A 14,180-nucleotide genomic window follows, 5' to 3' on the forward strand; every position below is an offset into this window, starting at 1 on the left:
AATAATTGAAAGATTAATTTGATATTTTGTATAAAAGTAAGGAAAAGAAGAATAATTTAGTCTAAAAAATATTAATATATATGCATAGGGATGTCAAAAAATGGGTATCTGTAGAAAAAATTCGCAATGGATAGGAAACGAATATTAAAAATGAATGCCCGCTACCTGCGGGTACGGGTATTTTTGATACCCGCATGTTAACGGGGCGGGTACAAGTATCATAGTCGATGGGTACGGGTATCATAGTATCTGTACCCATGGATACTCGTACCCGCTAAACTTTAATTCACAAAAATACCCTTATATATATATTAGTAAAAAACATTTTGACCTAATTTTTTCTACGTTGCACATCTTGTCTTGTCTTCTGTATTCATTCTTCCAGTTTCAACTATTGGTACGTTGTCTTCTTCCATATATACCCCTTGACATTCTTCTCTCTCCTTTATTATTTGAAATTGGGCATAGTGACGTTTATAGTATGCTTGTTGTCAAATGATGAAATCATAATAAGAATACTTGACACGTGTCAGTTGAGGTTTATTATTTGTTTATTTTTTTTTTATTTTTTAGAAATCAATAGGAGAAAGTGGGATTGTTGATCAAAGCATTTATTAAAGAATTCCATTTAACGTCATTTTATATTTCCTTTTATAATTATTTGGATTTTTAAAATTTATGACAATGATGTATTTTATTTTATTTGAATTTATGATTAGATATTTATTTTTTAAATAATTTTGTAAATACCAGCAGGTACTCGTGGATACCCGCGAGTAAATAAAAAATAAACAGGTATCCGCATATAATAGATATGGATACGGGTACGAGACATATATTTATCCGACGAGTAAAGTACGGAGAACTACTACTTATACCTGTACCCTAGTTGCCTTATTGACATCCCTGAACGTGGGAGATTTCATCCACATATTGTATTTATTAAAATCGAATAATCTATATAACTCCATTTTGAGTCAGGTATACACATTATAAAACAATTTAGACATGAAATATGTAAATTCAATCACGAACATAATCAATTGTAGATAGTATAGATTTTCCTTGGACCATTATTTTTTTCTTCTTGGTATCCCACACCTACCAAACCATTTTCTCTTTTAATTTTGTTTCTCTTTTTCTTCCCTCACCTCCTCTTTCATCCACGACAGATGCAGTGGTAATCTCAGCATTTGGTGTAGCCCTAGAGACATGTTTGCGTGGGCCAAGACAAAACCATCTTTATCAATAAAAATGTGTTACCCATCGTAAACAAACATTGCTTGAAAACCAAGACCTAAAATCCTTTCTTTCTTCTGCATGAAAATCACCCTTCAACAACGACCAACTCTCTTTATAAACCCCCTGTTTTTATGATTAATTCCCATTCCTAACACGCACCTCCAACAACGTTAAATTCTGTGTTGCCCACGATGTCTAAAACGAACGTAAGAAGACAGGGTGTGGAGAGGTGCAGGAGTGTGAAAGAGACACAGAAAATATTGAACCACAACTTTTTCAGCAGAAACCTGAAGAAAGTGTACCCCATTGGGCTTCAGAAAAGCACTTCATCTTTGTCTTTGTCTTCCATATCCTTGTCTTTGTCGCAAAACTCCAACGATTCTTCTCAGGCTGATTCTTTGACTCCACTGGATGAGAAGATTTCGCTGGCACTGCGTTTGATTTCACCTCGTGATACAAGAGAAGATACAATAGCTTCTAAGCCTCTTCAGCAACACCAACCACCAACTTCACCACCCACCACTGGAACTGGGGAGTTCAAAAGATGTAACTGGATCACAAAGAACAGTGGTATCATCACTTTCATTTCCAATTTACCTTTTATTTTATAATTTTCGTAGTCCACTCATAACTTCACATACTGCCATGTTTTGATACCTAAACCTTCAAGCTTATGACCTTAGCTTTGGATAAGATATTTTTATAGTTATAGGAAATTGAAATGAATGATTTTCTTTTATTTTTTAAATATTTTATTTGGATAGAATAAGTAAAATATTTTATATTTGAACTTTTTTAGATATAATAATTAATTTTTTCTTTAAAGATGAAATTTTATTCTATTTTTTAAAAAAATAATTTTTGATATATATATATATATATATAATTAGTTGTGATGTTTTAATTTCAAATTTTATTAGTTCTATTTAGAATATCTTTTAAATATTTTTAAATTTTAACTTTTTTTTTTAATTTTCTCATCTAAATAGTTTATTTAAATAAATTTTAAATTCATCAAATCAATGATTTAATCTCTTAAATTACCTCATTCAAAAATATTATAAGTGTTTTTTTAACTTTTAAGAGATTTTTTCATTAAAAGTTATTTTAAATATAGAAAAAACTCTGAAAGATATGTTTATTTTGTACCCATATATATAAACACTTAAATAGTACACAAAATTTTATATTGAAATCTGGTCAGACATTATTTTATTTTATTTTTATAGTTTTGAAAATTTTGGTTTGCTTTAGATTTCAACCATTACTCGGTGACGCCTTGTTATTTCTTTTTTATAAAACTAGTTAGATATATACTAAAATCAATTTATTATTTTCAAATTTTGGAGAAATTGAATGAAAGAGAATTTTTAAAAAATTAGGTTGAGTTTATAGCTTATTTGATAAGTTATATTCTTTTTATCTCTTATTAAGTTATTATAAGAAGTTTATCAAGACAAAACCAAACAATGAAATGTCATAATATACACATTCTTTTACACTTTGGTGATTTCACTTTTTGACTAAAATGTCTAACCATTTTGTTGGGGATATGGTTTATTCATGGGATAAATAAGACCAAAATATTTAATCTGGAAAACTAAGTCTTCTACCTAAAGCTCTATTTTATAACAAAGATTCAACAACTTGGGTAGAATAGGTTGTTTTCACTTCAATATCATGTGCCTCATCATGTAAAATCATGCCTATAAATTTGGATATTTTTAGCTGCTTAAATTAATTGCTGTTAGAGGTCAACAAAGTCACAAAGATTTTTATTTAAGTTGAGTAGTTGAAGTGTAAAACACCAACTTAATTAGCCTATATAATAAATGTAGCAAAAATTTTCCCATTGGTACTCGTTAGAATTAATTATCATAAAATAATGACAAAATTATATCAGATGTGTTATTAATTATGCTAGTTCTTTACAGTTTTGAATTATTTGTCACCTCATTTTAAGTTCTACTTCCATCTAGTTTACTTATATCTAAGGTAACTTCGGGTGTCACGAATAAAAATGAAGAAAAGGAAAAAGTACTCATTTTTCAATGAGAAAATGAGATCAAAATAAAGAAAAATTGTTATTTTAAAAAATAATAAATTAATTAAAGTTAAATAATTATATAATTACAAAGTTGTTTATACATTAACAAACTTTTAAAATCATAATTTTTTTGTTTTATATTTTAATATTTAATGATAAAATACTTTTTATAGTAAAATATTTGTTTCTTTAAGTATTTGACTTAAATTAGTAAATAATATTACTTTGACACTCTTATATCAATTTTTTTTTTCTTTTTTTTTCTCTTCATGAGAGATGAAAAATATAAATAGGCGAGACTTTATATATATATATATATATATATATATATATATATATATATATATATATATATATATATATATATATATATTACATTTTTTGCAAATATACTAGCAAAGTTTACGTAAATATTAAAGAAATGTAACTTTGTTGACTGAATATAGTGTATATAAATTATTTAAATTTATGATATTTGACTATATTTAATGTAACTTTTTCATAATGGTCCAAAAACTGATCTAGGGTTTTTATATGCAGATAATGCCTACATAGAATTTCATGATGAGTGCTGGGGAGTTCCAGCTTATGATGACAAGTAAGATCTAAGAAATGAAAAGTACTCTCTTCATTTCAATAATTTTTATTTGTTTTAAGATTTTCTTTTTCACTTTAAAAATTCAAGAAAGCAACAAGTACTTGTTTTTATAATGATACTTTATGCATTGGTATATATGTTACCTAAATATCTATTATTAATTAACAATCATTCTCTCTAATTATCTTAATGCTTATAATTAATTATTAGTATATTAATTCAGTAAGACGTGTGGTTTACTTTACCTGATATGATTGGGTAAACCATGAAACAGCAAATTGTTTGAGCTGCTTGCAATGTCTGGATTGCTCATGGATTACAATTGGACAGAAATTCTTAAAAGAAGAGAAACTCTTAGGTATTTTTGTCTCTGACAAATTTCTAATTCTATGCAAATTGTTTTGTTGGTAAATCAAATTATAACACTACAATGTCGTACAATATTTGAAAATTGACACAGAGAAGTTTTCGCTGGATTTGATGCAAACACTGTTGCGAAAATGGAGGAAAAGGAAATAATGGAAATTGCATCAAACAAAGCACTTTCTTTAGCCGATAGCAGAGTGATGTGCATAGTAGACAATGCCAAATGCATAACAAAGGCAAGTAACCCAAAGTGATGATATTTGAAATTATTGAGCTAAAAAATTCAGTTTTATGTTTAAGATGATACTGTTTGATGTTAGAAAAGATGGTAGTTAAGTTAGTTAGTTGCGTTGATGACAGATTGTTAAAGAATGTGGATCATTGAGCAGTTACATATGGGGTTACGTAAATCATAAACCAATAATAAACAGATACAGATACCCAAGAAATGTGCCATTGAGGAGTCCGAAAGCAGAGATCCTAAGCAAGGACTTGGTGAAGCGTGGATTTCGGTTCGTGGGTCCTGTCATTGTGCACTCTTTTATGCAAGCTGCAGGCTTGACCATTGATCATCTTGTCGATTGCTACAGGCACCATGAATGTGTCAGCCTTGCAGAAAGACCTTGGAGGCATATCTAACATTTTTTTTTTTTTTGAGAATTTATTGCAATATCCAACGTCTCAATTCATATTCAAGTAACGTGTAATTGAGATTTGTTACTTTTTTTTCTTATCATAAACTGAAAATTTTGATTATATTTTGTCATGTGAAGTTATAAATATGCACTCATCCTGTAATAATTCTTTCAAATTTTCAACCAAATAGAGAGACATGAGTTATGTATAGTTACGTTTTTCTCTTGTTATATTTTTGGACACCTGTACACTCAAATGAATATCTCTCTATATATTGTATAGATTTTTTTTTTGAGAAAGTTTGTTTGAGACTGAAAATTACTCTCGACACCGTGATGATGACGTGTTGGGGGCTAAATTCTTCAGTGATGAAAGGGCAGAATAGGGAACATAGAAAAGTGGAAAAAACAATGAAAGGGCAAAAAGGTGAGAGTGGGGAAATTGAAATGTGAATGAATGTGGAGTTAAAGAAGGGTGAGTGAAATTTCAAATCTGAAACAGAGAAGGGTGGAGGGAACGTCAACTTGACTGGTATCGTTGCAGTTGCGGTTGGTGATTCGTTGAAGCAGCGTTTGAAGTCGACGGTTTGGAGCGTGACCACAACAGGTGCAAACTGCGATTAAGGTTGGTTTGGGTTGTAAATTTGTGCAATTTCGTTGGTGTGTGATTATTTGAGTTTTGGGGTTTACGGATTTGTTGCATGTAAGCACCTATTTTTCCTTCTAAATATGTTGGCCAGTTGTTTTTTTCTTGTTTGTTTTTTTTTATTTATTTATTTCAGTATCATGTTTTGGTATAATTTAGCATAGGGGATGAATGGATTTTTCTACCCTAAGAAATGTGGAGAAGAATTCCTTGTTTGATCATTTACAATTGTTGAAATAATAAAACCACTGTTCTGGAGGTTGTACAACTCCCCTGAGATCTTGGGATGACTGCGTTTACTTTTTTTAAACGGATTCAAGAAAACAGAGGTGAAATGAGATTAAAATGGTAACAATAATCTAAAAATTCCATGCTACCTGTTTCACGCATTTCATTTCCTGTTTCTTGGGGATGACCATCAAAATCATAAACCATTTCTAAAATTGTATACAAGAGGTGATAAGAGTTCATTTTATGTTTTTAAGATTGCAAGTTAGTGGTGTTTAGGTGATTAAGAAAACATCAAGGAACATTCTCACTCCCATTCGACATTAAGATAATCAAGAGGTTATCTAAGTGTGAAGGTGCACTTCCAAGAACTCAAGAGAAAGAACGAGACTCAATTAACAAAGAAACAAAAACAAGAGAGATGAAGCAATAAATGGGCGTGCAGATTGAAGAGCTTGAACTTAAAGAAGTGAAATAAGATAGCAAGAAAATGTAAGAAAGGAAGAGGAAGAAAGGGCTCGCCAGGGCCGTGTGGGTCGTTGGCCCGTTAGGGTTGTCGGGCCCGCCTGACCCATCCGAGTTGTTGGGCTCATCAGGGTTGTCAGACTTGTCCGACCCGTCCGGGTTGTTGGGCGCATTCGACCAATCTGGGTTGTTAGGCATGTCTAGGTCGCTGTGCTCGCCAGGCTCGTCTAGGTCGTCGTGCTCGCTCAAACCGTTTGGGTCGTTAGGCATGTCTAGGTCCTCGGGCTCGCAAGGCCTGTCTTGCTCGATCAGACCGTTCGGGTCGTCGGGCACATCTAGGTTGTCGGGCCCACCAGCTTCATCTTGCTCGTTCGGACTGTTCGGTCGTCAGGCCTTTCCAGGTCATCTAGCTCGTTTGGATCTTCGTACCCGTCCATGTTGTTAAGCCTGTCCGTCCTGTCCGGGTCATCAAGCCTGTCTGTCCCTTCTGAGTCATCGGGCCTGACTGGCCCGTTCAGGTCGTTGAGCCCACGTGAACCGACCAGGTCGTGCCGACGACCGAAATGAACCGGGCCAACCTAGACGTGTCGACCCTAATCCAAGGACGAAAAGTTTAATAATACATTTTAAAAAATAATATATTTTTCATGTTTAAGAAGAAAGTTCATGGGCTGGCCTTGTGGGCTTCTTTGATGGGGGGCTTTTAATGTGGGCTTTGGCCCTAGCCCACATGGACTAGGGTCAAACCCTGTGGGCTGGGCCAAATTGACAGATATGATATATGGTTTGTGATGTCATTTTTGGAAGTGTTATAGTTATGCAAAATATCTTTGAATAGGTGGAATTTGGAATTTGTTTCATATTTGGCTGTCATCCTAACATAGTTGCTGTGAACGCTGTAACGAGACATTATCATTTGGTACTAGTAAGAAAAGAAAGTGAGTAAGCAATGACTTTGGACTTAAGAAGTGTTAAGTGAATCTGACAAGCTAAAATAGCAACCTGAATTAGTAAGTTTCGTAGCATATTCAAAGGAAAGCCCAAAACTGCAAACAAAGATACTAAGGCAAACAAAGATTATATTAAATTGTTTCAATTTCGTTGGTGATCATTTTGATGAAAAAGAACTACTTCTACTAATAATATTGTATTCGCAGAAGTAAACATAAACAGCTTAGGTACATAGAAAAAGGTCCCCAGAATTGAATTCAATCAATAAATGTGTGATAATGAGATTTTAATCGCAGACTTGAAATACTGTTTCATCAGTTTGTCAATGATATGCCATCAAAAAGATTACTTAGAGTAGCATTTTGTGAATTGGTGATAGTAGTAAGTGTTGAATGGTTTTGTTAGGTAATTTGAAAGTAGAATAGATTGTACAGGTTTTATAGACAAATTTGAAGATGAAATTGAAAATGGGTTGGTTGGCATCTTAAATATTTTCATTCTTTGTACTGCGTTTATGATTTTATGAATATTTCATTCACTTTAGTTCGTCACATGTAGGGACATCAAAATCATGATGGTGGAGAAGGTTTACATTGATATTTCTTTTTCCTTTTTTTATGATTACATGATAGTTTTGGACCTGCGAAGATTAATCAATGATGTGTTATGTAGGTGTCATTGCAACATTTGTGTAGGACCAAGTATTTGACTCATGTCAATAAGAGGTTAATAGATAAGCAAAAGTGTTGTATATAATCAAAACCCATTTACTTGGCTATTGTGTATTGGGTGAGAATGTTAAAGTAGAATATTACTAATGAAATTATGTAGTAGGTGGGTAGAGGAAGGGAGGATTCCAAATTAGGTCTGCAAATGTTCCATTTACATTGCTGGATGTCTGTTTAGGTTTGGGACTTAGGGTGAGTGGAGAAAAAGTTTATTTGTCGATAGAAGACAATGAATGTCATACTCAAAGATTGTTTTGATACAACAGATGTGAATACGAAGGTGGTTGTGGATGAAGTTGAGAAATGTGTTAATGGAGTGAAGTTAATGATTTTTGTAGGTTGTAGATACTTTTAGGTCTTACCCCGCATTGCAAGTTAATTTTAATCTTTGTAATTTAAGGCAATATTGTGTAAGATTTTTAGTAATTATGTTTGTTATCACTTTTATGTATGTTATGTTAATGGTATAAGTTTGGGCATTCGAGCATGTTGTATTTTGCAAGAAAAAGATGACTTCAAGTAAAAGTTCTTTTCCTTGCATTCTTCATTGGAAGGATGTTAGAATTGGTAAGCAAAATTGCATAAACTGTTAGGCATAACGTGGTGAGTGAAATGTTTGATTTTAAAATTTTGATAATTATTTTTTGTTGTTGACGTTATGATTAAGGTCATTACTGAGATCACTATGTCAAATGAGGAGCTTGGTTACAAAGCATTGCTTCGGGAAGTATCTGATCAAGAGGCAAGTCTTGCGGAGCTTGAGAAACATGTCAATGAGTTAAAACAATCTTTAGCAGAAAAGCGAAATGAAGAACTTGGTTACGATATTGTGAAAGAAGCCTTTGAGAAATTGGGGTTTGGTATTGAGGAGAAGAAGCCAACAATGTTCGATGTGTGTTCTCCTACTGCAGAACAGAAGGCATTGCTTCAGCGGACACTCGATGTAGAGGCAAGAATTGCGGAGCTTGAGAAAATTGTCGCTGAGTTTGAACAACTTTTAGCGCAAAAGAGGGATCAATGAGCGATTACATTCTTTGAATGTACCGAAGCGTAGTAGGAGGGGTTTGAACACTGGTCATAAGACAAAGAAGTTGAATTGAATGACAATGTGCACAATCTAATGTGTACACATGGCGAAAGTATGAACCGAGGAAGTGAGTAAAAAGTGTTGTTCAAACACCTTGAACCATGTATTCAAGGAGAACGAAGAGACATCATCAGTTAGCTGTGAAAAAATAGGGTTTAATTAGGTTTTTGGAAGCACATTATTTTTGTAACAGAATATGTTGACGTTGTTCACTTGAAGACATTTCATGATTTTGCTTTGATAGTAACTTACGTAATTTATATTGGTTGGTGCAAGGGAATGGCCACATACATCACCTGGGATAACCTCTCCTTGGAAGTCCAAGTAGGAGTAATAATTGAATTAATTATTTTTTTTTGGACAATCACATTAAGTAACTACATAGTAGACATATTGGACACCATTTCTTTTACTGAATAATAGTAAAATTTTTATCACAAATCTGAGTAACCACTTGTTTGAAAGGGTACTGGACCATTCAATTTTAAGTATGACGACTGATTACGTGTCGCTTTATGTTTTTGTGATATGGTTTTACTCCCCACTGCAACTTTCTTTTTGCCATTGTAATGTCTAATGACAACAAACATAACATTATATATATGTTGTATCTGTTTTAAATTACCCATTCACTTCAAAAATCAAACTATAAGTAGTACTCGGTTATCCCATATTATCTATGCAAATAGTCTTGTAAGAGTTTTTGGCCAATTATTGATATAGTCCATGTTGTACAAATAATAGAATTAACTAATTTTCTAATGAAACATACACCATAGGAACAATAAATTTCAAACTTATTCACTGTGAAAGTCTTCTAAAACAGGTCCCAAACATATGGTTTCCTTCTTGATGTTATTGATATCTCAATAATTGCTTTTGTACATAAACAGGGCCATTTATTCCTGCACCCTCCTAGATTTTAAACTTCCCCTTTTACCCTTATGAAATTATATTAAAAAAAGAAGAATTAAAATAAAGAAAACCTGTTTACTTCTTCTTCTTCCTCCTTCACAACTGCATTAAAATCTTCGTTCTCCCATTTTTCTAACTTCTGTATTTGTTAATTCGGAATAAATGCAAAGAGGGATGAGATGGCTCAGGACTAGGAAGGGAATGAAGTGAAGGTTGACCGATGGATGTTCATTATCCATTGCTCTAACAAACTCCTGCCTTGGCCTCACTCGGCACATGGTGAGAATCATGGTGCAAAACACTGAGGAAAGGAAGGAGATTTTGCAGTGGAGTCTGGTCCATGTCTTTGACTTCACTCAGCTACTTCTTTGCTTCCAGATTTGTTTCATCTGATCTTCATAAATGTATTTCTAGTAAACAACTTTTTCAACTCATGAGCACACATTAGATATAATCACATATTAAATAACATTTAACTAGTATATATTTAGTTTAGTTCTTTTGTTTATCTAAGACTTAGATACTTGGATTATCTTAATCATGATTTAATTTCTTTATAGACTATGTTATCATCAAAAACCTACTTTATCAATATTAACATCTAATGGGGTTTTACAGCATCAGGTTCTAACAATAAGTTTTAGAATAATCTATACCTTCTTATACCTTCTTATTGTGAGCACCTTTTGATCTTTTCGTCTCACCTCTCTATCCCACTAACCCAATCCTTCTCTTTCCTCCCAACCTCGTCATTTTCTTCTCTCTCTTTTTCACTCAGAGATATTCAAACCTCTTCATCTACTTCTGTCTCTTTCGATTTTTCTCTCTCTTTCTCAGCCACAAACCACACCATGTTTTCTATTTGTTTTAGACAACACCATGTTTTCTATTTTTTTTTCAAACAACACCATGGCTCCAGATAATCTTCTTCCTCTCTTCATCTCATTCTCTCCAACTTTTCATTTTCTCTTACTCCATCACTCTTCGTCTTCTCTCTTCATCTCTATTGTATGGATCTTTTCCTCTCAGTTTTTTACTCTCAGATTCATGACCATCGTGACCAACAAGAAAAAGGTAACAACTTCTCATTTCCATTTGTTTTCGTTCTTCTACCATCTCTCAGATCTACTTTCTTTTTTTTCTATCATTTTTATGTTTGGTGGATATTTTTCTCTGAGAGCTACTTATTTTTGTTATATTTTTTTGTTTGATGAATGTTTTGCTTTCAGATCTACTTTTGTTATATGACGAGATTGATTGGGTCGAGGTTTTTTTTCTCAGATCTGGTGTTCAATGTATATTTTGTTTTCATATGTTCTTTTCTTTTGGTTGATGTTTTACTGTGAGATTTTTCAGCACCTTTACAAATACAACGAAGGTAACAACTTCTCATTTTCATTATTTTTGTTTTTTTACCATCTTCTCATATCTATTTTTGACGAGATGTTGGATTGCTATTTTTGTCTCAGAGCTTCTTCATCACCTTCACGAATAAGAAACAAATAACAAGTTCCCATTTGTTTTCGTTCTTCTACCATTTTCTTAGATCTACTTTTTTTTTTCTATCATTTTTGTGTTTGATGATTATTTTTCTCTTAGATCTACTTATTTTTGTTCTATTATTTTGTTTGATGAATCTTTTGCTTATAGATCTACTTTTCTTTGTTGCTGACATTGGTTGGATCGAGCTTTTTTCTCAGATCTGTTGTTCGATGGATATTTTTTACTCATATCTACTTTTCTTTTGGGTTATTTTTTGTTCTGACTTCTTCATGACCTTCACGAATAAAAGAAGGTAACAAATTCTTATTTTTTTACGTTCTTCTACCATTCTCTCAGATCATCTTTTCTCATTTGTTTTCGTTCTTCTACCATCTTCTCAGATCTATTTTTTTGGGTTAAATATGTTTTTGGTCCCTCTAGTTTCAGTAAATTTTGGAATTAGTCCCTCATCAAAACTTTATACCAATTTAGTCCTTCATCTTTCAAAATGCGTGAATTTAGTCCTTTTAACCAAATTTTGTTAAGTTTATCTGACGTTTCAAGCACATTTCATGATAGTATTTAAGTTAACATTGAAGAAAAATGTGTCGAACAGTGTAAATAATTTAAATACTATCATAAAATGTCCTTGAAACGTCAGATAAACTTAACAAAATTTGGTTAAAAGGATTAAATTCACGCATATCGAAAGGTGAAAGACTAAATTGGTCAAAAATTTTGATGAGGGACTAATTCCAAATTTCGCTGAAACTTGAGGAACCAAAAACATATTTAACCCATTTTTTTTTCTATCATTTTTATGTTTGATGGTTATTTTTCTATTAGATCTACCTATTTTTGTTCTATTATTTTCTTTGATGAATATTTAGCTTTCAGATCTACTTTTCTTTGTTGCCGATATTGGTTTGATCGAGTTTTTTTTTCTCAGATTTGTTGTTCGATGGATATTTTATTCTCATATCTTATTTTCTTTTGGTTTATTTTTTGCTTTGAGATCCTTGATGACCTTCATGAAGATCATTTGTAAAAGGTTTGATTTTTACTGGACTAAAATCATTCTTCTCTTCTTTTAAAAGTTTTAATTTTTTTTCATTTATGTGTTGTTGTTGTTGTTTATGTAGGGTTTCTTTTCTCACATCTTAACTTTGTTTTTGTTTTCGAGATGAATGAAATCTTCAAGAAGGAGAAAAGTGAAGATTTCTTCAAAGCCAAAGGCAAGACTATCAAGCACGAATAATGTTCTTAAAATGTTTATTTTTCTTCATTTTTATTTTTTAGATCTCAGTTTCAAAACTTAATGTTTTTTCTACCATCTTTTTTTTTCACGGGTAAGATTTTAACAGGATGTGTCTTTAGTTTACCTCTTCTTCTTTTCACATCCATGTCTACTCACATCCCTGTCTTCTGTTCTTTCCAGTTTTATTTTCGATTTTCAGTTTGTTTTTTTTTATTCATTTTTGTTTAATCCATTTAAGTTTCGGCTTGGATCATACTCAACTCACTGTTTTTGTGTTCTTCTTCATTGATTTGTCAAAGTTGAAGTTTTTCATTATTAAGATTTTTTTCTTTGCATTAAAATCAACTTACTATTTTTTTTCTATGATTTTCTCCAATCTTTTTATTTTTTTTTCAACTATGATTTGTTTAAGTTTTTGTTTTTTTTTCCATCTTCAAATATGTTTTTTTTTACTTTTTTTTAACCCATTAAAGTTTTGTTTTTATTATTAGGGGTTTTCTTTGCTTCAATGTTTTTTTCGTTTTTTTTTGCTTTTTTTATTTATTTGTTTTTGTTTTTGTTTTGGGTTATGCTTTATGTGTACATCTTCTATGATTTCTATTTTTTTGTCTTTTGTTCTTCTAAATTTTCTTCTAAAATAATATACTCACTTGATACTAAAATATTTGTTTAATAGTTAGTATTATTTTTTATCTCATGGACCTTATATTCAATCTTTATGAATATGGGAGAGAAAATATTGTATTATATGTTTTTTATAATCATATTTTAATTATAACTTGATTAATATAGATTTTTCCTTTACTAGCTCTTAATTTTTATTTTGTAATGGAATTATGATAAATTATTTTTTAATCTTAAACTTAAAAAAATATGTATATTGATGAAGAATAAAATAATATATTTATTTTTAAAAGTGATAAAAAAAAAGATATGATTATGAAAGTTAGACAAGTTCAACTTCTTTACGTATCCCGAATTAGAGTAAACCTTTTTTAAGGTTAAGGAAATTATAGGTGTGAAGTTTCATATTAATTATTTAGAACATGTTCATATTTACATTAAAAAAGAAATAGTTGAAAATTTTAGTTTTGATTCAATTATTGATGGGCTAAAAGATTTGAAGGAACCAAAGACAATCTTTTTATATATGTGTGATTTCTTTTATAGTTATAATTATACTAAATTACTAAATTATGTATTGACTTCTATTGAGTTAATGACAATAATTAAATATATCAATTTTGAGTATATTATTTTAGCTCTCCCAAAATTATTGTTTAAGATCCGCCACTGCTTCTCACATTCCCATAGAGTAAAAGTTATTTTGAATGACCAAAATCTCTAATAGTATCTAATCTAATATATAATTATATACAATTGCAAAGCTAATAATACTGTTTTGCGTTCAAATGTGCATTGTCCCAAAATATACATAATTGGTGGTCTTCATAATTAATATTTTGAAGTAAATATGACAAAAAAACAACTTTAGAAACTTTTACATAGTTTCTTGGAAAAGGTAGCTAATT

General features: G+C 31.3%; 1 protein-coding gene across 1 annotated transcript; it reads left to right on the plus strand.

Moving 5' to 3' along the window:
• Positions 1-1,391: 1,391 nt before the first annotated feature.
• LOC114169230 (DNA-3-methyladenine glycosylase-like) lies at positions 1,392-9,265 on the plus strand. The gene is made up of 6 exons (XM_028054285.1): positions 1,392-1,812; positions 3,830-3,887; positions 4,162-4,245; positions 4,348-4,489; positions 4,614-5,513; positions 8,574-9,265. The coding sequence occupies exons 1-5, from the start codon at positions 1,434-1,436 to the stop codon at positions 4,890-4,892; spliced, it is 942 nt and encodes a 313-aa protein (XP_027910086.1). The 5' UTR covers positions 1,392-1,433; the 3' UTR covers positions 4,893-5,513; positions 8,574-9,265.
• Positions 9,266-14,180: the final 4,915 nt, after the last annotated feature.

The sequence above is a fragment of the Vigna unguiculata genome, chromosome 2, assembly GCF_004118075.2.
Source record: "Vigna unguiculata cultivar IT97K-499-35 chromosome 2, ASM411807v1, whole genome shotgun sequence".
NCBI lineage: Eukaryota > Viridiplantae > Streptophyta > Magnoliopsida > Fabales > Fabaceae > Vigna > Vigna unguiculata.